Source organism: Hippocampus guttulatus, chromosome 12 (assembly GCF_054856545.1).
Source record: "Hippocampus guttulatus isolate MCC_2025c chromosome 12, RoL_Hgut_1.0, whole genome shotgun sequence".
In the NCBI taxonomy this organism is placed as follows: Eukaryota; Metazoa; Chordata; class Actinopteri; order Syngnathiformes; family Syngnathidae; genus Hippocampus; species Hippocampus guttulatus.
In genome coordinates, this window is record NC_141272.1 from 11,321,795 (window position 1) to 11,345,000 (window position 23,206).

At 43.9% G+C, this 23,206-nt stretch overlaps 1 protein-coding gene and 1 long non-coding RNA gene across 2 annotated transcripts in view; both read right to left on the reverse strand.

Annotated features, from left to right (window-relative positions):
* Positions 1–2,607: 2,607 nt before the first annotated feature.
* On the reverse strand, positions 2,608–7,729 carry LOC147197394 (uncharacterized). The gene is made up of 3 exons (XR_015102490.1): positions 7,304–7,729; positions 7,103–7,211; positions 2,608–3,079 (listed from the first exon to the last, which is right to left on the reverse strand). It is a non-coding gene; the product is annotated as an uncharacterized LOC147197394 (long non-coding RNA).
* Positions 7,730–9,169: 1,440 nt separating this feature from the next.
* The window catches only part of znf296 (zinc finger protein 296), a 16,060-nt gene continuing 2,023 nt past the window's right edge, over positions 9,170–23,206 (reverse strand). Inside the window, exons 2-3 of the mRNA XM_086125286.1 lie at positions 19,135–19,515; positions 9,170–12,707 (exon numbers count right to left, since the gene is read on the reverse strand). Of these exons, the coding sequence (XP_085981412.1) occupies positions 11,104–12,707; positions 19,135–19,515 (1,985 nt within the window). The 3' untranslated portion in view covers positions 9,170–11,103. The remainder of the gene's footprint in view (positions 12,708–19,134; positions 19,516–23,206) is intronic.

Genomic DNA, 23,206 nt, shown 5'->3' on the forward strand with positions numbered 1-23,206 from the left:
GTCATTTACCTCTACTGAGCACTAGATGGCAGTATAGTCCAACTGCACTTGTCATGAGGCTTGCTGACTGGTCCGAGCATGTCAATGATGAAGGTCATAAAACAATGAATGGAACAATATGTGGAGAATATTTAACCTTTGAATACGCCAACTAAAAGCTCAATTTGGAGCTCCCATTGCTGCGATATGATCAGTATTGTGGTTGTTGTTTCTTAAAATGTACATTAGGAAAAAAATGAAATATGATTCAGTGCAGTTGGGGGAAACAAACAGCGGAGGAACAGCGCTGAGAATGTTTGTGCAATTAAAAAAAAAAGCCTTTACAAAGACTAAAAACAATGTTTTAATTAAATTCCCTATGGGATTAAAATAAAATGTTCAGCCATATATGACTTTTATAAAGCTTAATTTCATTTCCCTTTTGTGGTAAAATCCGTATCTGAAAATATATTGCACTTTAAAACAATTTTAAAAGATAAAGGATGTTTTTTTTCTCTTTACGGAAAAATCTGTATTATTAGATCAAATAATAGGTATGATAAATTAGAATTAATGTAAGATTAAAACATTGATGAGAAAAAGTTATACATCACTTTTTATCAATAAATCTTTTTTAATCAAGCTATAGTTCGCTTGAATAAAACAACCTAGAATAATATATTAGTACAATAAAAGAAACAGTTTTATCCATTTATATGCGACTTTTTTTTAATATACTGTACAGCCCAATTCAACGTACCTTTAAGCTTAAAATCTGTACAAATACAAGTTGAAAAAAATGAGATAAAAATAAAATGATTTAAAACACTCAAATAAATTAACCTTTAGGGATTATGACAGTCTAGTAAAATAGTTTTATTTATAATAAAATAAATTAAAATAAATTGGAATAAACCAGAATAAGATCAAATAAAATGTTGAGTATCACTTTTTTTTTTGATACGGTTCAATTGCATTTCCCTTTTGGGCAGACAGCGATTATAGAATCGTAAAACTGCAATATTAAAATACCATTTTGCAGTGTACTAGAGTGACTTGAACGAAAAGTAGAAAATACCTTGTGTACTCTGCCAACAAAGATGATTCGGATTCGTATTTTTGCTACATTTCGTATATTACCAATTCATTAGACAACAGGTGCAGGTGTTCCTAATGTTGTGACCTCTGTCTGGAAATTCCAAACACAAATGGGCAAACATCACAAGATTGTTACCGACATTAGTTTTTGTCTTTCGGGTAAGGTAAAAAATGAAAGAAAATAAAAGGAAGAAACTCCTTGAGATACATTGATAACAATCAAAACTGTTGCCAGATGATGTCATCACTAGTTTTTGGGTTTTGTCATCGTGATCTGGTCCAAATAGGTCAGGAAGGCCTCTCTGTAGCGCATTTGAGAACTTCGCTTTTCATTCAATTTGAAGTGGATGTCCAATTACCGTCCCCGTTGCCCTCCTCCCCCTTCTATCGGTGCCATTCATGATGTTGAGGTGGATATCCATCTCCAAGAATCCGTTGTCCCGCCGCGCTGTCTCTCCATCACACGGCCGATTACACCTCAAACGCGAGACTGACCGGGACTAAATAAACAAGAAGAATAGAGACACAGATCCGCCTAATGGTCACCATTTAAATCCATTCACGGGCTCTCCATTGTGTCCGTATGCTCTTTGAGGCCCCCGATTATAGGAAGCCTTCAGTGACAAAGGTCAGAGGGCTGAGCAGACACTCCCACACCTCCGTGACCCGCTCTGATCCCACGACCCTGACACCAGGAGCCTTCGGGCCCCGCTCGCTCTCCCAGCTGGTTAACCGGCTTTGTCCCGCCTCGTTTTATGCCGCATCACTCACGCATGTATTGGCTCAAACGTTTCAGGGGACAGTAATTGGGCTTGGTCACACTGAGGAGGAATGATATATATAATTCATTCTTTATTTGCTTGTGGTTAAAATATAAGGTATGTCAGAAAGATTCCAGGACTGGTGTCACAAGCCTTGCATGTGCTTACAATTCCCCGAGCATCTGACAATTCCTGTCCAAAAAGGACATTGCCGTGCTGGGGCAATCTCCTCTACTCACCCAACTTGGCTCCGTGTGATTTTTTTTCCTCTTTCCGAAGTTTGAGGGGGTCATCAAGAAGACCTATTTTGAAGACAACAATTACATCAAGATAGCCACGGCGGCAGTGGATCCGGGAATGATCCTTCCCGGGGTGCGTGAGGGCGTGGCAGAAAAGGCTGGAAAAGGGCGTGAGGAGCGGAAAGTAGTTTGGATGACAAATATATAACTTCTTAGCTTGCTGGAGGGATACAAAATAAATATGGCAGACAGACATACATATATATGCAAATGATGAACAGATAGCCAAAGAACTAGAGCGCCAGATACTAGCTTAACATTTCTATTTATTATTATTAGTTATTGCTAATTAAATTAACGTATTAATTATTCTCAGAACTGAAACAAAAATCTGTAAATTAACAATTTTACATACAGTACACATTTCAAAAACTATTGATATACTGTATACTAATCTATATTTAATAAATGGTTAATTATTGTAATTAAATGATTCTAAATAATGCAATACAAAATTAGGCCGGTTAGTATTTTATTTGTAAAATAAACCTTGACATATTATCCAGACATATTTTGTTTTTCACATGATATTCCACAGCAGGAATAGGCCCACTAACAAACAAACACATCCGAACAAATAAATGGTAGCATTTGTTACAAGTGGAACCTTTTCGGGTAATTCTGCCAAGGTGTGGCGGAACCTATCTAGCTGCTGTTTTGTGAATGTATGTGAAGCAGAAAGAGTTGAAGTGAGCTGCCGTCAGGCCCTGCGGGCCAAGCAACACATGAAAAATCTGCTCTCCTGTCACTAGATCAAACTACCACCTTCTGACCTGAAAGCGCACATTATCTGGGACAAACCTCTGACCACTGCATGTGCGTGAGTGCTTGAATGTGTGTGTGTCTGACTGTTTATCTGGGTGTGCGTGAGTCCATGGGGGAAAGGGTTGGCCTGCCAGAGGCGAATGTTCAGATCCAGTTTTCTGGCATTTTTCTTCCGGTCTGGGTAGGGCAAAAAAAAAAGGCAGACCTGAATGAAAATGTGTGTGCGTGTGTGCGTGCGTGTGTCAAGCTGGGTCACCAGGTGGACCAGGTAAATTATAGTGGAAGACAAAGTATTCAGACCTTTCTTTGCAGGATTTAGACAAGGCTACATTGTTTGGAACTTTCATAATATACACGAGTTATGCATTTACTTATTTTTAATAATTAATAATGGATGGATGGAGAATAGTACACTGGAAAAAGTACTGAATCAATAAAATGTGGTCAACTGATGGAATTGTCTCCTCTTTTCCTCAAAAATATTCAAATGATATCTGTTAGTTTTTAGTTTAACACATTTTAACTATGAGCGGCCAATGAACATGTCCGAATTCAATGGAAACAAAAGATTTCTGTGTAATGTCTGTGTCAGTGCTGGCATTCATCAGTAAAAATGCCATAAATCTGTTTACAAAGTCACAACATAAGCATCTGTTGCAATAGTGGGAGTACGCGCGCGCGCGCGCGTGTGTGTGTGTGTGTGTGCGTGCGTGCGTGCGTGCGTGCGTGCGTGCGTGCGCGTGCGTGTTACCACGTCCGCCTCACAGTGCAGAGGTGCAGTGTTCGAATCCGGCCTCAGCCTTCCTGTGTGGAGTTTGCATGTTCTCCCAGTGTCTGCGTGGGTTTTCTCCGGGTACTCCAGTTCCCTCCCACATTCCCAAAACATGCATGGCAGGTTAAGTGGACACCCAATATTGTCCTTCGGTGCGATTGTGAGCGCGAATGGTTGTTTGTCTATGAGTGCCCTGCGATTGCCTGGCAACCAGTTCCAGGTGTATCCCCTCCACTGCCCGAAAACAGCTGGGAAAGCTCCACCACATTTGCGACCATTGTGAGGACAAGCAGTACGGGAAATTTCATGATTTTAATCCTGCCATAACAACTTTCTCTGTTTCTGTTGAATGCCCAAAAGAATCCGTCGGCATTGATGAATGGCCGCCCGTGTCGCTTCTCAGCTCACTCTTACTGGGAAGATGAGAGCAAGCGGGTGTCATTCCAACGTTCAGGTTTCACTCTGCGGTCAGTGAGGGAGGGGAGACGAGGAGGCGAGGGCTCGCAACAAGGAGAACATAAAGAGCTGTGAGGGATTCTTGCGGTCGTTCCGATCGCTCCCCAACGCATCATTTCTCCTGCGCTCATGATATCACACAGAGAGCGCCCATGATGCCCCCCACCCTCACCTCACCCCCACCACCACAGACACTCTTAAGTTTAATGTGCGCCACATCAGGGAGGATAAACAGGACAAGGGGCCTGCAGAGGTGTTTGGAGGCTCCACACAGTGCAAGAGAAAAGTAATTAAAACTCCCAGTTAATTGGCTTTTTCTATGATAAAGCACAATCTCCTCATGCATAAGTGAGAGCCTCTTATGGCCATGGGCCAGGCCCACAGGAAAGTAAACATACAGCTCACACATTCCCTTTGTTGTGCAAGTTTTAAAGCTAATCATCTTAAATTTAATCTAAAAAACACAGAGCTCCCCCTCCATGCCAGAAAAGTGTGTGTGTGTGTGTGTGTGTGTGTGTGTGTGTGTGTGTGTGTGTGTGTGTGTGTGTGTGTGTGTGTGTGTGTGTAATGACCGTGACTTGCCATGAGGCTGCTGGGAATACTTCCCTTTTTAACAGGTTAGTGTACTTCATAGCCTTATGGATGCTGCTGCATGACACCGTGCCTTTGAATAGCACATTTGTGACTGAAACACAGTGCTTCTTTGTGATGGTTTTCACATGTCTTTGCTATCTTGAATTTACTGTTGAAATTATGGTTGGTGGAGTACCCCAAGGCTCACCTCTAGGTTTCATTTTATTTATATTTTATTTGCTACATTCATTTGTCCGGAGAGTGCACGAGGTTGCGTGTGTGCGTGTGTCTGTGTATGTGTGTGTGTGTGGGGGGGCGCGGGGGGGGTGTAATCGTGGTGATTTCAATAGGCCACAAGACACCACCGCATGTTGTGTTGTAATGGCTGCACTGTATTCATAATTTTTTTGTTTAAAAATACGCAACCCAGATAATATTTTTGTCCAAAACAGATTTTAGGATATGGCATAATCATATTAGTGTTATTAAAAATAAGAGTAATGGATTCAAATTAAATGAAAAATAATGGTCGTAACAACAACTCATGTAAATTGCATTAGAAACGTATTTTAGAATCTTTGTAAAATCAGATTTTTCTTATTTTGCTATATGTTTGGCGTAGTGAACAAATCTTCATAAACGAGTCTTCAAAATGATGAATGCCCTCCGAGTTAAAGTTCACCTCAGACTACACATAAAAATAAAGAGAATTACAACAACCACATAACTTTGTCCACTAGCTTAACGCCAGCACATAATAGGGAACGGTACAGATAAACAAACGAACAGCATCTACATAGTGATGTTGAAACTCTGAAAGGAACAGATATTTAAATACAAACAGTGCAGCAACAGATAGAGACAGACAGAATAAGATGTTGTTGTTTGTTTCTAATGCAAGTAGAGGAAAAAGAAAATGGACTCACTCCATTCTGTAGAAATAAATCATAGCATCATTTTGTAATTTTCTGTTCTGGTCATAACAAACACCTGCATCAGATTGAATCTGCTACGTAGTCAGCTGTTGAATAAAAGGTGTTCACACCTCAGAGAGCCGTTGCACCAAGTGGATTGAAACGGAATGTAACCTAATCTGCTCAAAATCCGCACCAACGCAGGACACAAAAGCGACTGTCCTATACGGCGGAGCTGTCCAGAGTCTAGAGTCTTTTAAATACCTGGGAAGGGTGTTTGCTTCTCAGCTCAAATTGGACATCAAGAACAAGTCTATTGTAAAACGTGGAGAATTCAGTGAATGAGAAGGCTGAGCTCCTTCAATATCAGTGTAAAGATTTTAGATCTTTTATTTTTTCTTGCTCATTAATGGAAAGTCTGTTGACATTTTCCTTTGTTTGCTGGTTCGGCGTATTGTCTTTCAAGAACCAGAATAGACGAAACAGTGTAGGAAAGTCATTTGGGTCCAGCAGAGAGATTTGTGTTCCCTCTGGGAGAACCGGGTGAAGAAGAAGGCAAAGAGCATTCTCAGCCAGCCTGACCACGTGTTGTCCGCTTAGATCACTGTGATGCCTTCGGGCCGCCGCTATCATGCACCCTTGAGTGGAACTAACAGACACTCTGAATCTTTTATTCCCTCTGCTGTCAGGCTGTTGAATGCTGGCCACAGTCATTTTAGAACCATTTCTTCTTATTCTTGCCTATTTATTGTGCTATTTTATTATCCAAGATCTTTTCGCTGTTGCTTTTTTTTCCCTTTTTTTTTTTTTTTTAATTCTTGTTCTGATGCACGATTTGTCATATAAAATGCTGTATGATTGTGTTCCGGTGAACCGCAAAGGAATTGGGATCAATAAAGTGTCGGAATCTGAATCTGAAATCAATAACTACCCAGTGAGTAAGGAAAACGAGCCAGCATTTTTAAAAAAAAATTATTAAATTTTTTGGTGTGCAGAACTGAATGAATCCATATTTTTTTCCTCAACTTAATCTACAAATATAAAAAAATAAAAACTGTGACTGGCTCCAGCAATTTTTTTTCTTTTTTGAGTGTTTCTTAAAGCCAAAAGAATGTTCCTTTGAATTAAAAAAAATGTTCCAAGGAAAATACATGATTTGACTTTCTGTCTCCAAATTTACACATGTACCATAAATGACGATCCTCATGAGCGGTGATTCCATCACCAGGGCCAGGGCTTTTATTTATAATACTGCACTGAATCACGCTGGGAAGGTTTTTTGATTAGCATTTGGGCCACCTTCTATGTACATTAAGAATTAGAGAGAGCCCTCAATATAAAGCGGTGTTTAAAAAAAAAAAGTTTTAATCTTGAATACAGGTCTCCCTCATTGACATGAATGTAACATTTATCTTTGCAGTTTATGGGTGTGTGTGTGTATGTGTTTGTGTGTGTGTGGCTAAAGGAAGTCAAAGTCCACCTTACTTGAGTTAATCTCGGGCAACTGGTCAGAAAAGTGCCGCGTGCCTGGCTCTCCACTTGGCCTTCGACGCGTCCTCGCCTCGTGATTGGCCAGCGAACGCAGAGGTGTGCGCTGCAAAGAAAAGACAAAGGGCAGTCGGGATCGTGCTGGAAAAGATAGCCAGACTCTGTATAGGCCGCGGGTTTTTACCCGTATCACCTTACCTTACACAATTGCGCCCGTACGAGCGGCAAATGGCGGCGCCTCGGGGACAAGGAGGCCAGAGTTTACCACAGGGAGTCATAGAGGATGTTACCTGTCACCTGGAAGCCACCACTCCTTCCCTCCTCCATTTTCTGTCTCTGTGGAGCAAAAAACAAAAGAAAAACGGAATAACTATCGGTAACTCATGGAAGTCTGAGGCTTCTGTCTTCATTTCCACTTTTATTCTCCATAACACAATGGTAATTGGGACGAGTGGGCGTGTGTACATCTGGTGCAATAACTCACCCAGCCGCACTCCAACCATGCTCGTCATCATCTACCCAGCCCCCACCTTGTTGAAAGCTCATTAAAAGACCTGCTGTTAATGAGCTAGAGGGATCATAGAACTTCATTTTCATTACAAGGAGGAGCGGGGTGGGCTTTGGGCCCCGAGATGCTGCTGCAGAGGTTTTTATGTCCTCAAAATAGAGTCAGCAATTATCCCAACCCCTTGACACTCCCCATTCACCCCGCTCTGCCTCCCAACATGCCCGCAAACAATAACCAAACTGCCCTGGCACCCACCCCGCACCACTCCTCAATTTTCTATCCTGAGAACCTTTAGCCAGCCGTGTCCCATCGGCTGCAGCCCTCTTGTGACCTGCAAGAGGAACAGACACCAAACAAACACAGACAATGCAGACACAGAAGCCACAATAAATGCATGACATCGTCTTGACACAAAGGCGGGAACATCACAAGGATGTAAACAAGGAGTGAGGGTCCCTAACCCAAACGCTTACATTAAAAATTAATAAGTCAGCGCTGACTGGGTTCCTCAGAGGAAAACAGAGCCCGCACCGACTGAGAAAACAACCACGGCAAGAAGAGGCGCTTAAAATACTTTCAAAAGCTTTGTAGCGGGTCCCAAACTGCAAGCGCGAACAAGAAAAAATGTAAACGAGAGCAGTGCTGAGTAGAACAAAGACATTGAACAGTCAACAAAAGCAGAAAAAATAGAGATTGTCGAGGTTCGTCTTTGTCTTTGTTTGTGCTAGCATGCTACTTCCTGGTTCACAAAGCATGACTTTATAGGACTTGAACTTAGCATTTGTGGCTTCTGGGGTAGGGAAATGGAAATTCAAATAGCAAACAGTGATTTCTTTCCACAATCAGAAGTGAAAAACTCAATTTATATTTGTATTTTTAGGGATCAGACTACTTCATGGTTTGCAGAGGATGAGGAGGCAACAATAGGATTGTGCAATGTTTTAGAGGACGGTGTTCCATTGCTACTAATAATGCAAAATCTAGAAAGATATTCCCACAAAAGTAAGAAATAAAATAAAGGTCCAGTGCCGTATTTGACCATATGCTAGCAAGCTTCTTGTTTGTTCACATAAAGATTATCAGTACTTCAAATGGCTTTAACATACCATTTTTGAAGCAGTGCTAGGAGAGTAGTTGTACCATAACTTAAATAGCAAAAAGCTATAATAAATCTCCCAAACAACTGTTTAAAAAAAAGGATTTTTATTTGTTTTGTAGTGATCAGACTACTTCCTGGTTCACAATGGATGACTCAAATGGCGACATTGGAAAATAACGACTGCTATTGAAAAAGGCAAAATAGGGAAAATAAAGTCTACTTTGAAAAATAAAAATAAAAAAGAAGAAGAGAAAGTTTGAGAACGTCATCCATCCAGCGAGATTCTGACCCCAACCTCTTCGGGCTGTGAGGCAGATGTGCTAACCGCTCACCACTGTGCTCCCGTGGGGATGCCATATTTTGTGGTTTGTTGTTATATTTTTGTTCGTCAGTTATCAGGCTGCATATACCCATAAAAAAATACGAGAAGATAATAACAGGCATCACAATGCAAAAATACACCTCAGCTCTTTATTGAGGATCCTCATGACAAGGTTAGAAAACAGAGTCAGACAGGCAAGTGTTGAGTCAAAAAGGAGACAAATCAGCAGGAGACGTAACAGCGACAGGCAGTTTCGGAATTCATTAATAATAACATCAGCAAAAACAACAGTAAGATTGTCGATCTATGTATAAAACATCATCCCTGAACAGTTACACTGCTTTTACACACGTTTATTTTGCTGTCCCTGACACGGATACACAGTGGTCACACGAAAGCACAGCACACACCCTCTCGCAAACACACACACTAACACTCACATCGTTTCGTTTCTCACGCATGCACTCGCTGTCTCTCACGTTTCGCATTCAGTTGCGCACACATACAGTCCCACAAACACGCAGTAGCCTCTCACACATACTGCATCTCTTAGGTATACTCTCTCACAGGGAAAACTCTCAATTACTCTCTTTTCTGAAACACACTCCCTCCAACTCTCCACTGTCACTGGAGAATTTACACACGCACTTTCCTACGAACATGTTGTCTACTCTCTCACACAGGCGAGAACAGTCAGAGACACACACACAGTTTCTCACACACAAATCGCTCACGCACACACTAAGTCCCACAAACCCGCAGTCTCCTCTCTCACACAAACTGTCCCATTGGAATGGCCTCACTCACTCTCTCACAATTTGCACGCGCAGCTTCTCGCACACACTAACTCAGTCACGCACACAAACGCAATTACACACACACTCCTACTAACATACAGTATTCTCTCACACACACTTGATCACTCTTACACATTTGGTCTCACTGTAACAGTCACACACACACACACACACACACACACACACACACACAGACGCACAAAATCTAAATCTCTCATACACACTCGCACTTAGCAGTGTTCATACAGTTTCACAAACACACACAGTCGCACACATGCACACAGACAAAGGTCGCTTGAGTTCTGGACACAAAATGATCCAAAAGGACGCATGCGGTCAAGGAACACAGTTGAAGGACAAGTGCCGTTGTACGCACACACACACACACGCACGCACACACAAAAAGCAAGTGCTCACTCAATGAAGTGCCTCTCCACTCTCACTTCCACAACCACCAAGCTGCAGCATTCATAAATTACAAATTATTTTAAAACACACACACACTCACACAACCAGGAAATAATAACAGCTGCAAAACACACATGCACAGGCTCCTAACAGTTGGACATTTTACAAACGTAAACAGCAAGAACAGAAAGTCAATATACATCAGTTTCACACGCAGGGGCCAGAAAATTACACTTTTGCTGCATAGAAAGTAATCCTGGGAAAGCGCTCTCTCTCTCACACACACACACACACACACACAGAAATCTATTCACATTTGTCACAAGAAGTCAGGAGCGCAACCTCGCCAGGAGGCCTGTAAACATGACGTTTCGAGACCGGCAAGCGCCTTTCAAAAGAAAGTTGAGGCACGGCAGACAGCGTTTGCCTCCTAGCCTTTAAAAGGCCGTCTCAACAGAAAGTCTGCACGCATATTCGTCGATACGTCCGCGTCATTCATTCATCTCGATGATATGACGGTCGCCCGTCCGGTGGGTCACACAGAGGAGCGACAAGTGGCGCCTTTGCATCACCTGCAACTCGATCATGGGGTTTCCTGTGTTGGCGTGGACTGTGGTCGCTCACTTCCTGTTCTGCAGCGCTGGTAATGTCCCTGTTGAATGTCACCGTTTTGTTCTGTGGTCACACAAGGAGGCACTTTCTCAGCCTGCTGTTTTAATTATTTTTTTTTTTTTTCTGACATATGACCGCTTTTCCGCCACCTTGCTACTCCAGTTTCTTGTCGGTTGATTTTTATTGTGAGGCCAGTTCAGTCCAATACACGGTAGAGTTTTTAAAAGGAGGGTGGGGGTGGGGCGGGGGCTCTCAGGGAGCAGGAGTCAAAGCCACGGCCGCCTCCGCCATAGCCGGACTTCCCGGGCTACCCTCGTGGCTAAGTTCTTCCTTCTCCGTGCTGGCTATCTGATCCAGATGAGCTTCCTCTTCCTCCATCTTCACAACCACCGCCGCCTCTTCGGCCTTCGTCGCGGCCAAATTGTCTGCGGCGCTGGCCTGCGCGTAGGCGCCCACGCTGGCGTGGCTAAGGCCGTGCACCTTTTTCAGGTGCTTCTCCAGGGTGGCGTAAACCGTGAAAGGCACGGCGCAAAGCTGGCACAGGAACGGCGCCTTGGCTCCCTGGGCCCCGTGCGTCTTCATGTGCCGCGTTAGCTTGGAGCTCTGGGCGCAGGCGTAGCTGCACAGGCCGCAGCGGTACGGCCGCTCGCCCGTGTGGCTGCGGCGGTGCACCGTTAGGTTGCTGCTGTTGCGGAACTGCTTGCCGCAGTACTCGCACGCCTCGTCCTTTTTCTTCTTGCCGGACGAGCCGGACGCGGCGCCGGCGGTCCCTCCGCCGGTGCTCCTCCGCTCATTCTCCCGTTGCCACTCCTGCACGGCTTCGCTGACGACGGCCGAGCCAAAGTCAATGATCTCGGGCCGCTCGCTCATCTCGGGCTGCTTGGGCGTGCAGTTGCCGCTGGCGATGCCACTCTCGCCGCTGCCGCCCGTCTCGCCGCTTTCCAGGGAGCCCTCGGAGGGGCTGGCGCAAGGGGAAGCGTGCCGGGGCTCCCGCTGCGGCTCGGCGTCCTCCTCGCCGGCATCCCTCTGGCTCTGGTAGAGGCTCAGCAGCTCTTTGTCTGAGGGCCTGACCTGCGAGGGGAGAAGCATCAGGCTCGAAGCGATCGCGGGATGTTTGGGCACCGCCAGGTCCAACTCGGAAGGGCCCTGCGCCCTCATGTCCGTCATGGCCTTCCCCGGCTGGATTTGAAACCTCCCCCTAGTGGACTCCATCACCATCACATCTGCCGATTCATACCCGCTCCCTACCGCCTCACGGTGGTGGCTCCTGATGTGGCGGGCCAGCTGCCCGCTCTGGGCAAAGGCCTGGCCGCACACCCCGCAGTGGTAAGGCCTCTCGCACGCGTGAGTCCGGCGGTGAGCAGAAAGGGCGCGCATGGACCGAAAGCTATGGTCGCACAGCTCGCACTTGAAGTCAGCCTGGAGGACTCCCGTTTGAGGAAAGGGGGACGCCGCTGGCGGGGAGGAGGACGGGGATGGCGCCAGGCCTCCCGGCGAGCTGACGGAAATATTGCCGTTGTTAATGTTGTTAGTGCCCTCGGCAAGACCCCGCAGCAGCTCGGAGAAGTTCAGAGCCTGCAGGTTGTTGGGGGGCAGGTTGGTGGGAGTCTGGCGGGCCTGAGCCTGACGCAGGGTCGGTTGGAAGGCGGAGGCGAGCACTTGGCTCAGGTGGCGAGGGTCCACCGTGGCAGCGACAGCTTTGTTCTCTTTCAGACTTCCTCTGGCTCGGACGTCCTCGTCATCCTCCTGGTAGATGCTGAGGGAGTGTGCGTGTTGGGCGTGCTGCAACAAGGCCCAGGCAGAGTGTAACACACTCTCACACTGCTGACAGGTGAAGTAGGCGGGCTCCTTGCACCCTGGAAAACACGAAAACAGAGCACTATTGGTGACACGCGCAAAGTTCACGGTGGAGCTGGAGCTGATCGCAGTCTACTTGGGGCGAGAAAACTCTTCCTAGGTGTCTGGTGACACACTTTTATCAAAATGCCCTAAGGATGAAGAACCTTCTTTTTAGGGCCTTGCTGAAATTAGTTTTTGAGGGGGCGGTCCTGTCTCATGCAAATGAGCCACTGATCTGAGTCTTCAAAGCGACCAGATTCTCCCGATTGGGACGTATACGCTCTGCCACAGTGTATCTATGCAGCCTCCTACCAAACAACAACATTGCTGTGCCTTACAACAATCAGTTTAGCTTAATGCTAACATATATGGTAAACACCATTTGCAAGCTAACAATTAGCACTGATACTCCGGGTTTTAGAAAACTTTGAGCAACGGATATTTGAACATGAAGAACATAAAGACAATACAATGCAGAGTACAACAATGCTCACAGGCACATGTTTGTCCACTGCGAAAAATGACAAAATGATTTTACTGAGGCTGTGTCCAAATTCACAGCCCGGGACCTTCGAAGGCCGCATTTTTGGCCACGAGACGTTACCAAATTCGTATTAAGCCTGGAGTCTACATGAGGAGGAGCCTTTGAAGGCGTCGAAGCACCCAGTCTGCAAATAGTCCTCCTCAAATTTGGAAATCAGGTGCGGTTTAGTCGTGCCAGAAATGCAACAGAAAAAATGTCTTCAGAGGACGCACCCTGTGAATTTGGACACAGCCTGAGTCATTCACAGTAGGAGTCCACAAGTACATTCTTCTTTATTCACATCAGCATGGCTGTATTGTACTTTACTGCCTCCTGGTGGCCAAGGTGAGCACAGCGCATCAAATTGGATCGCGACATTAAATAGTTTACATTATATTTAATTTTGCTGTCACTATTTTTTTATGAAGTGCAAAACTATAAAGTACTATTTTCTTCTTGAAAACAATCAAAAGTTATTTTTTTCATCTGAGGAGGCTGGAACGGATTAATGGTATTTCCATTCATTTCAATGGGCAAGGACGATTTGAGCTACAAGGTTTTCAATTACAAGCAGAATCGTGGAACAAAGTGAACTTGGATCACACGGCCCCACTGTTTACCAATTTCCTTTTTGAGATAAAGAGCTGAAATACCATTTTTCACCACATTGGGGGTCATTCTTAGGGGGCGATGGGTTTGTGGAAAAGGTCAAAGGGATGCAAGTATGCAGTCTGCTTCATTCTTCTTCACTATAGTCTGCTGTTTTGATTTGACATTGTCTATGAAGTAACGGCTCTCTGATTGATTGTTGGCGCGCGTCAGCAAAACGACACACACTAAACATGTTTTCTGTCAACATCAAAGAAAGGACGCGGGGCTAGAGTGACATTTTCCAGACCCAGGCAAAGCAGAGGTGTGCTGGCGGGTGCATCTTGCAGATATTTTTATATGTTGAATAGCTTTGTCTCCTAAGCGAGAAACCACTTTCCAATTAAGCTGCAAATTGCTAATTAGCAGAACGCAGCAAACGAATGCTTTATGCAAATGAGCCACTGACTCAGCCTGCTTGACAAATGAGGCCTTTTCTGCATTAATCAACACTGGAGAGACGATCTCTAAATTGCGGAGGGGGGAGAAAGTGTTCTATTTTTTCTTTTTCTTTCTTTCTGAGAGGTTCAAAGCGGACTGCTATAAGCCTCTTTCATGTTTCCTCAAGTCAAATCCGTCCGTATTTTACTGGAGGGGAGGAGGCGAGAGATGAAAAAGAGAGCAACTGTTTTTCTGTTTCTTTCTCCTCTCTTTTCTGTCTGTGTGGTGCTCATGTCCTTTAACCCAGCCCGAGGAGGGAGCCAGCAAAAGTTGGGATGGAGAAAAAAAAAATAGGGTGTGAGCAGGAAAAGAGAGCTAGGTAGGTCAGGGCTCGGGAGATAAAAAAAGAAAATGAGATAAAAAGATTATAAAGTAGCGCAAGGGAGGGGAGGACACCGTGAAAATATGTCATCCCTTTGGATTGTACTTGAGACCCATCCTCCAAGCCCTCCGCCCCCAAATCTATCCCTGAGGGGGTGACAGCGGCTTGGGGGGGGGGGGGTGTCCATGGTGGCTTTTGTCTTGTGGTCCCGCAGTGAAACACAATACCTAGCCGCTCTCTCTCTCTCTCTCTCTCTCTCTCCCTCAGGTTTTTTTTTTTCGTGTGTGTAAGGATTCCCATTTGGCCTGGGGTAGCACTTGAATATTAAGCAGAAGCAATAACTACTAATTAAAAATGCAGATTGGCTGGGAGCACTAACGAGCAGCAGGCAGAATCTCTTCTCCCCCGGGAGGCTGAGACGGAGAGGGGAGGCAAGAAATTGAAAGCGGGCGAAGCAAAAGTGTGCTGAAGACGGACAGAGGAGGAGGGCGGCGGTGGAGATGGGGAAAAAAAAACCTTAAAAAAAACAAAACAAACAAGGAGAATAAATAAAAAGGAACGAGACAGATGCACGGGGCTCTTCAGTAATCCACCCCACTCTAACCCCACCACATGCACGCAAACACACACACACACACACACACACACACACACACTTTCCTTCGATGCAGAGTAAGAAAAGGAGGGACATGTGCTTGCGGATAAGCGCTCTCTCACATTCACTCAAAACAGCCCGCCAATGAACGGCTTCAATTATGATCAAACGTTATTGTGCTGACAATGTCATTTCTTTGCAATGTTTTTTGTTTGTTTGTTTACACAGTATACTGTCTAGTGTAGAATCATTTTGAAAAATAATATGATTTTTGGATGAGATTCAATATGCTTTTATTTTTTTTTAAAGTCCTCATCTCGATTATTTTCTGACAAACACAAGCAATATATTAATCTATATTAAACAATAAATATCCGATGTACTACACATAAATGTTTTGGTCTTAAAAGGTAGATGTATACTAAAGTAGAGGCAAGTAAACGATGAATTAATATGAAAGGCAGTTTATTTAGCTAGTCTACAGTTAGAGTTGTTAAATTAGGGAACACTTATACATGCAGTCTTTTCAATCGGGATGTCTGCATTTATTTTTTTTTAACAATGCAGTATTGTGGTACCTTGAGATACATCTAATTCATTCCCTGTCTTTACCCCGTTGCAATGAATAGAAATACCATTTATACATTCTAGTAATGTGTTCGGAAAATTCACTTTATATCGTACCTTATTTTTAAAAAAAACAAACAAAACATAACTAAAATGCATGTAAAAAAAATGTTTTACTGTGCATCACGATTAACCCTTTAGGCACCAGAGTAGCAACATTTCACCAAGCAACATTTACGGCTGAAAACTCATATTAAGGTCCTACTGTATTTTGCGAGGGGAGAAAAAAAAAACATGCAAATAGGACCTATTCAATAGGTGTTATAAGCTTCCTTGGATCCCTTGAAAGGTGCTAAAAAAATATAAGTTATGATAATTATGATGATGATCATGATGATGATTATCAAGATGATTTCGATTTTTACCATTGTTATAATAATAATATTTATTATTATTATTATTATTATTATCATAAAACTAGCTAGCATTTTTCAGGAAAAGTGGTAAATATTGAATGACAAGTGCTAAAATATGTAGTTTTATGAAACATTTTTGACCATTATTCATATCCCCTCCAATTTTGCCGAAGCAATCCTTTGAAAGGATCCCGGTCACTTCAGACGTCTCGGTAACATTTGACTGTAATCATCTGCATGCATGAATCCCTTTTAACGCGGCTTCTGACCGTCTTTTGCAACTTTCTTGTGTCATTTCTAGCTCAAATAGACACATCCAAATTCACTTGACCTCAAAAGAGACTGACTGAGCCGTGTGCACACTACCGCATGTATTATTGATATCCTGTTTTGACATGTGGACTCGGGTTCGGTTGATGAGGACGCAAAAAAAAAAAAAGAAAGAAAATAATATAATAAATAAATAAATAAAACAAGAGATGTAGATGGACAGAAATAGTGCAGGCGGCATTCCCCCTGACCCCCCCTCCCGCCCCCACTCCTCCCTCCCTCCCTGAGCGTTGCACAAAGGAAGGAACTGCTAACGTGTGTGCACACGACATGGGAGGTTTCGACATGTGCACGAGGGACGCTCATCTCTACTTGCTGCGGGATGCTGCGTCCGTTTGTTTGTCCTGACAGGTGCAAAGACCTCCGCCAAGGCTCAAAATGTTATGGGAGGCTCATAGCAGAATTGGCTAGAATAATGTTTCGCTCCGTTACTGCTTTTTTTTTTTAATACTACGATTGCTATAAAAACACTTTTTATACATTTTGAATTAGGACAGAATTTCACTTCTGTTTTTGCTTTCAAGAGATGCACAACTAATGTGATGATACCGAATGCAGATACGTCATTGCATTTAAAAGAAGGTTGATACCATTTTCTATGTTGAGTTTACAGTGCCACAGAGTCGAGCTCAGGTCTGAGATCAAAGCCAGCGTGTTTTAGCTGTCCCCCTCCCCTCCCACACACTTGACTCAAACGATCAGAAGCATTTTCAGGCTGCTGCAGAGCTTGCTCATGAGCTGATCACTTGAATCAGGTGCACTGGAGTCGGGAGGCATTTAAAACATGTTGAAACATACCCGTTAAAGACTTGGGTTTGGGAAGCTTTCAGATCATTCATGTTTTTGGAGTGTCGGATGGTTTGTTGTCTTGCGCGAGCATTATTTTTATTGATTTATTTTTTTGCGGAAGGCACACCTGTTCTTTTTGTACCACGGCAGGAAATGGGTAGTTTGAGGCTTTAAAGACATTTTGCAGTGATGATTTAGACACCTTTGGGTACCGTATTTTCCGCATTAAAAGGCACACTGGATTATGAGGCGCACCTTCAATGAATGGCCTATTTTGTAATTTTTTTTCATACATTGGGCGCACTGCATTATAAGACGCAATCTACAATGCATCCACTAGATGGAGCTATCCTCAAGGAAATGCACACAGAACGGATGTCAGTAAAACTTATTTAATAAAGCAGCGACACAGTTCACTTAACCAACAGCAAGTTATAACATTGACTCGTTAACGTTGAACTCTCTTGCCGCCGCTCTATTTCCGTGTCCAACTGCGTAACCCGATCGCCTTCAGTTTGAACTCTGCGTTGTCAGCATGTCTCGAGCAAGGAGCCATTTTGGGGTCGAAATATTACCGGAATGACCATACACAAGGCGCATCAGATTTTAAGGCGCGCTGTGAGCTTTTAAGAAAATGGAAGGCTTTTAGGTGCGCCTTTTTGTGCGGAAAGTACGGTCAAAGGGGCTTCAACTGAGTCACCCTCACTTGGTGCAATATGTTTGAGAACCAGTGGCTGTCCAAATCCTGTGACTTTCCTTGAAATGCGTTTTTGAGGAACAAGCATTTTCTGGAAATATCCGGTGTCTCCGATGCTTCCTCAAGGCACTGGACTAGTTCGGCATCAGATCTTCTAATTACAGTACTATGGAAAAACCTCTTTGGGTAATTTCCCTTTAATGAGGCTCATCTTGGAAACCAATTATCAAACCTGTTTGAGATTCACATCGGTGTTCTTTCTAATCCGACCGGAAAAACAACATACGCAAAAGCTTCGACAAAAACAACTGCCCACAAGATTTTGGACACGAGTCACAACCACTCTATAAATGACGACAGTGATGACTGAGCTCACATTTAGCAGGTTTGCCTCCAGCCAAAGTCCAAACTGTATTCTACTGAAGCTCAACACTTGTTGTCGAGTGCAAGAAATATTCATAAGCCATTAGCAAAGAGGATCGCGGGCTGTCTATTGAGCAAGCATGTCACTCGCATTGTTCTTACCTAGAAGAAAGTACAAGTTGATTATTTCTTGTGATAAAGTGGTATCATAAACTCATAAATCAGTTCTCAAACTCTAAATCATCTATGATGACAACTTCCTTGCATATTAAATCGCAACCGCAATATTGTCGCGGGGGGTGAGAGGGGAGACACACGCAATCTGATTATTTTTCAAAATGGTTCAGCCCGACATAAAACACATCCTCTTTTCAAGCTTCTTCCATGTTCGTAACTTGACAGCATGCGTTGTATTATCCCGGGAATCGGAACATGTTTACCTGGTCACCTCAGAGACAAGCAGGCAGGGGATTGGTGGCGAGTTGGGGGCGGGCACGGAGCTCAGGTGCTCGGCGTAGTGGCAGGAGGCCCCCCCTGGGGGACCGCCAGAAAGCCTCCCGACGCCACTGCTTTCTGCACAATTAGCTTTTGCATCACTAACTCACCAAGGCCTGCCAATGGCAACGGCTAGCTAATGAGCTGGACTCGTACGGAAGGGTGAGGGGGGGGGGGGGGGGTAAACAAATGGGGAAGAAAAAAAAAACAGGCCAGCTAATTAGCAACCTGCCTTTTTTCTTTCTTCCAAGAACTCACCTGCTTTGCCGGGCTCCACCTTCACCTTCACCCCAAACTCCGCCCCCCAGGTTCGCTCCCGAGCCGCCGCCTCTTCCCTCCTCAGCTCAATGAAGCCCGGCGCAGCAATGGCGGCCATTGGGATTCCAGCAGAGGGGGCGGTGATAGCGACGCGGCGGCAGGTGGGTGAGGGGGGCGCGACGCGGGCGTCAGTCGCTTGGTTTCGTGGGAGGCAGCCGCCCTGTTTGTGCTGGATGAAGACCAGGATGTGCGCCAGAGGAAAGGCCCGGCTGCACTGGCCGCAGGTCAAGAGGTCACCGCCCCCGTCAGGTGTCAGGATGTGCGCGGCCATGCGGTGGTCCTCTGGCGGGGTGGCACTTCCGTCCGCTGCATCAGAAGATTCTGAGAAACGCGGAAATTCATTCGTGGAGTTAAATGTTGATGAGTCAAATGCAGTTTGACATGTTTTGTAACAACTTCATAAATATCTTGACTTTTTTTTCAGTTTTTTGAGTTATTTTCATTTTTTGGTTTTAAGCTTAACCCATAAAGGTTTGCGTAATACGGATTTTACCATATGTTGTAATTTATGGCTATGACCTTTCCAAAAAAATCCACCCATCGCTGAACCTAACCCTTAATTCATCCATCCACCCATCCATTTTCCGAACCGCTTGATCCTCACTAGGGTCGCGGGGGGTGCTGGAGCCTATCCCAGCCGTCTCCGGGCAGTAGGCGGGGGACACCCTGAACCGATTGCCAGCCAATCGCAGGGCACACAGAGACGAACAACCATCCACGCCCACACTCACACCTAGGGACAATTTTTAGCGCGTCCAATCAGCCTGCCATGCATGTTTTTGGAATGTGGGAGGAAACCGGAGTACCCGGAGAAAACCCACGCAGGCCCGGGGAGAACATGCAAACTCCACACAGGGAGGCCGGAGCTGGAATCGAACCCGGTACCTCTGCACTGTGAAGCCGACGTGCTAACCACTGGACTACCAGGCCGCCCTCCCTTAATTCATAAATATTATTAAATATATTGTATTATTGTTCTGATATTAAGAAAACCTGATGTGGCAGATTAAGATGCAGCGTAAAAAACAAAACAAAACATTTTTACCAACATATCTTCCTCTTCTTGCCCATACTGCATTTCATAACTTAAATACGTTTTTTTTTGTTTTTTTTAAACCCTGAAAAGGCTCTTTGAAGATTCAAGGATTCCACCCAACACCACCAGTTCATGAAGTATATTTACACAATTATTCTACGAATGTAATTACATGTTCAAACGCCAAACCAAATGACAATTCTTATTTAAATATTTGGTGTTCACCTCCTATTTTTTTTTAATTTAAAAAGCTATTTTTAAATACAGGAGCTGAAATGTTCAATATTAATTTAAAATATTTTTAAATGCTAAAATAACATCAATCCTGTACTGAGAAAATGCTAAACAATTATATGAAATATTTACAATTTTTGAGATTTTTTTTCCTCACCGGCGTGAAGTTAAATATAAAAGAATCAAGTCAAATGTTCTGCCGGTAATTCATCTTGATTGTGTCAGCATGAAGGAACCAAAACAATGTTAATTTTATTCATTAAGTTATTTTAATTAATCGGCCAATCCGATTTTTTTTTTCCTGCCGGATATCGGAATTGACACGGCATCTGTAAAAAAACAAAAACAACAACAACAACAAAAAACATCACTCGGGTCCTTGTCAGTACTAAAGACGGTTTCCATGATGACCTCTTTTGAAAGTGTCATTCAAAACTGAGCATTTTCAAAAATGTCAAAGCAGAATTGTGCAGGTAGTTCTTAAATACCAACTGGCAATTAAACAAGTATACACGTTAAACAGCACACACATGCACCTGTGCGCGCACACACACACACACACACGCACGCACGCATGCACACGCACACACGCAGAGCATTGCGGCTGATTTCAAGTGCTTGTGTCAGTCAAAAGGAGCATCGCAATGGGGCCAAACTGCTCACAGGCCACTGACCACTTCCTTCAAGCGACCCAGAACTGATCAGCTCACTCACAAGACCCACAGACGCACAAAGGGGGTGGGGGGTTAGGCACATCACCTCATTCACCTCAAACAACGTATGACATCCTGAAGTGCAGAGGTGGAGAAGCCTTTTGAAAAATAAAAAGAGTCAAATATTTCTAATACTTTTTTTCTGTGCCTTTGAGGATTACACAAACACTTATCCTCTGCCCTTTTATTTGCCGTTTATAAATGAAATGTTCTGATCGTCTTGGTGTGATTTCGAGTCATACGGTGAGTACAAAAAGTCGATACACCGCCGTTCAAATGCCTTTTTGTGTGTGTGGTATAAAAAAAAATGACACTGAGATAATCATCCATGCATTTTCCGATCTGCTTTATCCTCACTAGGGTCTCGGGGGGTGCTGGAGCCTATCCCAGCTGTCTTTGGACAGGAGGCGGGGGACATCCTAAACCGGTTGCCAGCCAATTGCAGAGCACACATAGAAGAACAACCATGCGCGCTCACACTCGCATGTAGGGACAATTTAGAGTGTTCAATCAGCCTGCCATGCATGTTTTTGGAATGTGGGAGGAAACCGGAGCACCCGGAGAAAACCCACGCAGACACAGAGAGAACATGCAAACTCCACACAGGAAGGTGTGGAGCCGGAATCGAACCCTTCACCTCCGCACTGTGAGGTCGACGCGCTCATCCCTGAACCACCGGGAGATAAATCAATTCTAAACTTTTTTCCACAATTAATGTGACCATAACCTGCACGACAACTGGATATGAATATGGCATGTTCAGAATTAACCAATCGCATCCTAATTCATCATCACACACCTGCCACCTCTAAAGAACCTGAAATCAAGTTCAGCTGTTCTCGTAGGTAGCAATGTTATTGGTTAGTTCTGAGCACAGCCCACATCCCCAATTATGAGAGGGTGTGCTCATTTTTGCAAACATCCCAGTTGTTTATGGTTACTTCCTCCCTCGGAAACATTTTTTCCCCAATTGAGTTGCACAGGTTGTAATTTTTGTTGGGCTTTATGAAAGCTGGCATTTGAAAAGGGGTGTGCAGACTTTCTTAATTCACTGTATTCACACCCCAAGACTCAAACTGCAAAGTGTTTCTCAACAGGAAACGGAATGCAATAAAAGGGGGTGGGGGGAAAAAAATGACCGAAGGTGTAAGATAAGAGCGGCCCAGCCTGCCGTCCTATGTGAGTGTGCGTTTGCATGCGCGTGTGTGTTTGAAGCTCACAAATGTGACATGTGACCCCATACCTGACACATGTGGTTAGAGCGAGACGCGAGAACTTTGAAACCAGGCCAAAAGAGTGTCAGTACGTGAAGCAGTCGGATAAAAATTGTTTTTTAAAAAAAAAAGAAAAAGATTACAAGCAGGTAAATAACAATTGAAAGGTGCATTGAGACATTGAGAACAAATGGACGAACTCCATTTTTCCCCCAGTGAGTTTTCAGTTTCAATTTTTCATTTCAAGTGATTTTAAGTTTTATGGCCGCCACTAAAAGTTTGGTAATAGTGGCCTAAGTCCAATATTCTGTCAAATCTATTAATATTTAATGAAATATGGTGAATGACATTCACATATACGAATATGCACATCCACCTATACTTTAAAAAAAAATATATATATATCCCAAGTACAATAAGGGGCTATCAAATTTGGTACTAAACCTGGATGATGACCAATTTTCATCAGAAAAAAAATGTCTGACTACTCAATTTGGAATGTAACTTAAAAAAATTTTAAATGAATATATTCCCTCAGGATCTCTTTCTGACACACACAAAAATGAGCTAGCAAACTCAATTTCTGTCATTGGGTGCATGATTACACATTAAGGTTTAGTGATCGTGGTCTCGGTCTGGAAATGCGTCACATCTAGAAAAATGGTAGCCTAAATAGCCACAAAAACTAAAGATGCCCTCCTCGCTAAGCTAATAATCACACCAGAGTTCAACAGTGGACTCAAATTTGGCACTAAACCTTGACTATAACTCTCATTTAACTGAAAGATATGCCGTTTTCTCTATTTTGGCATGTA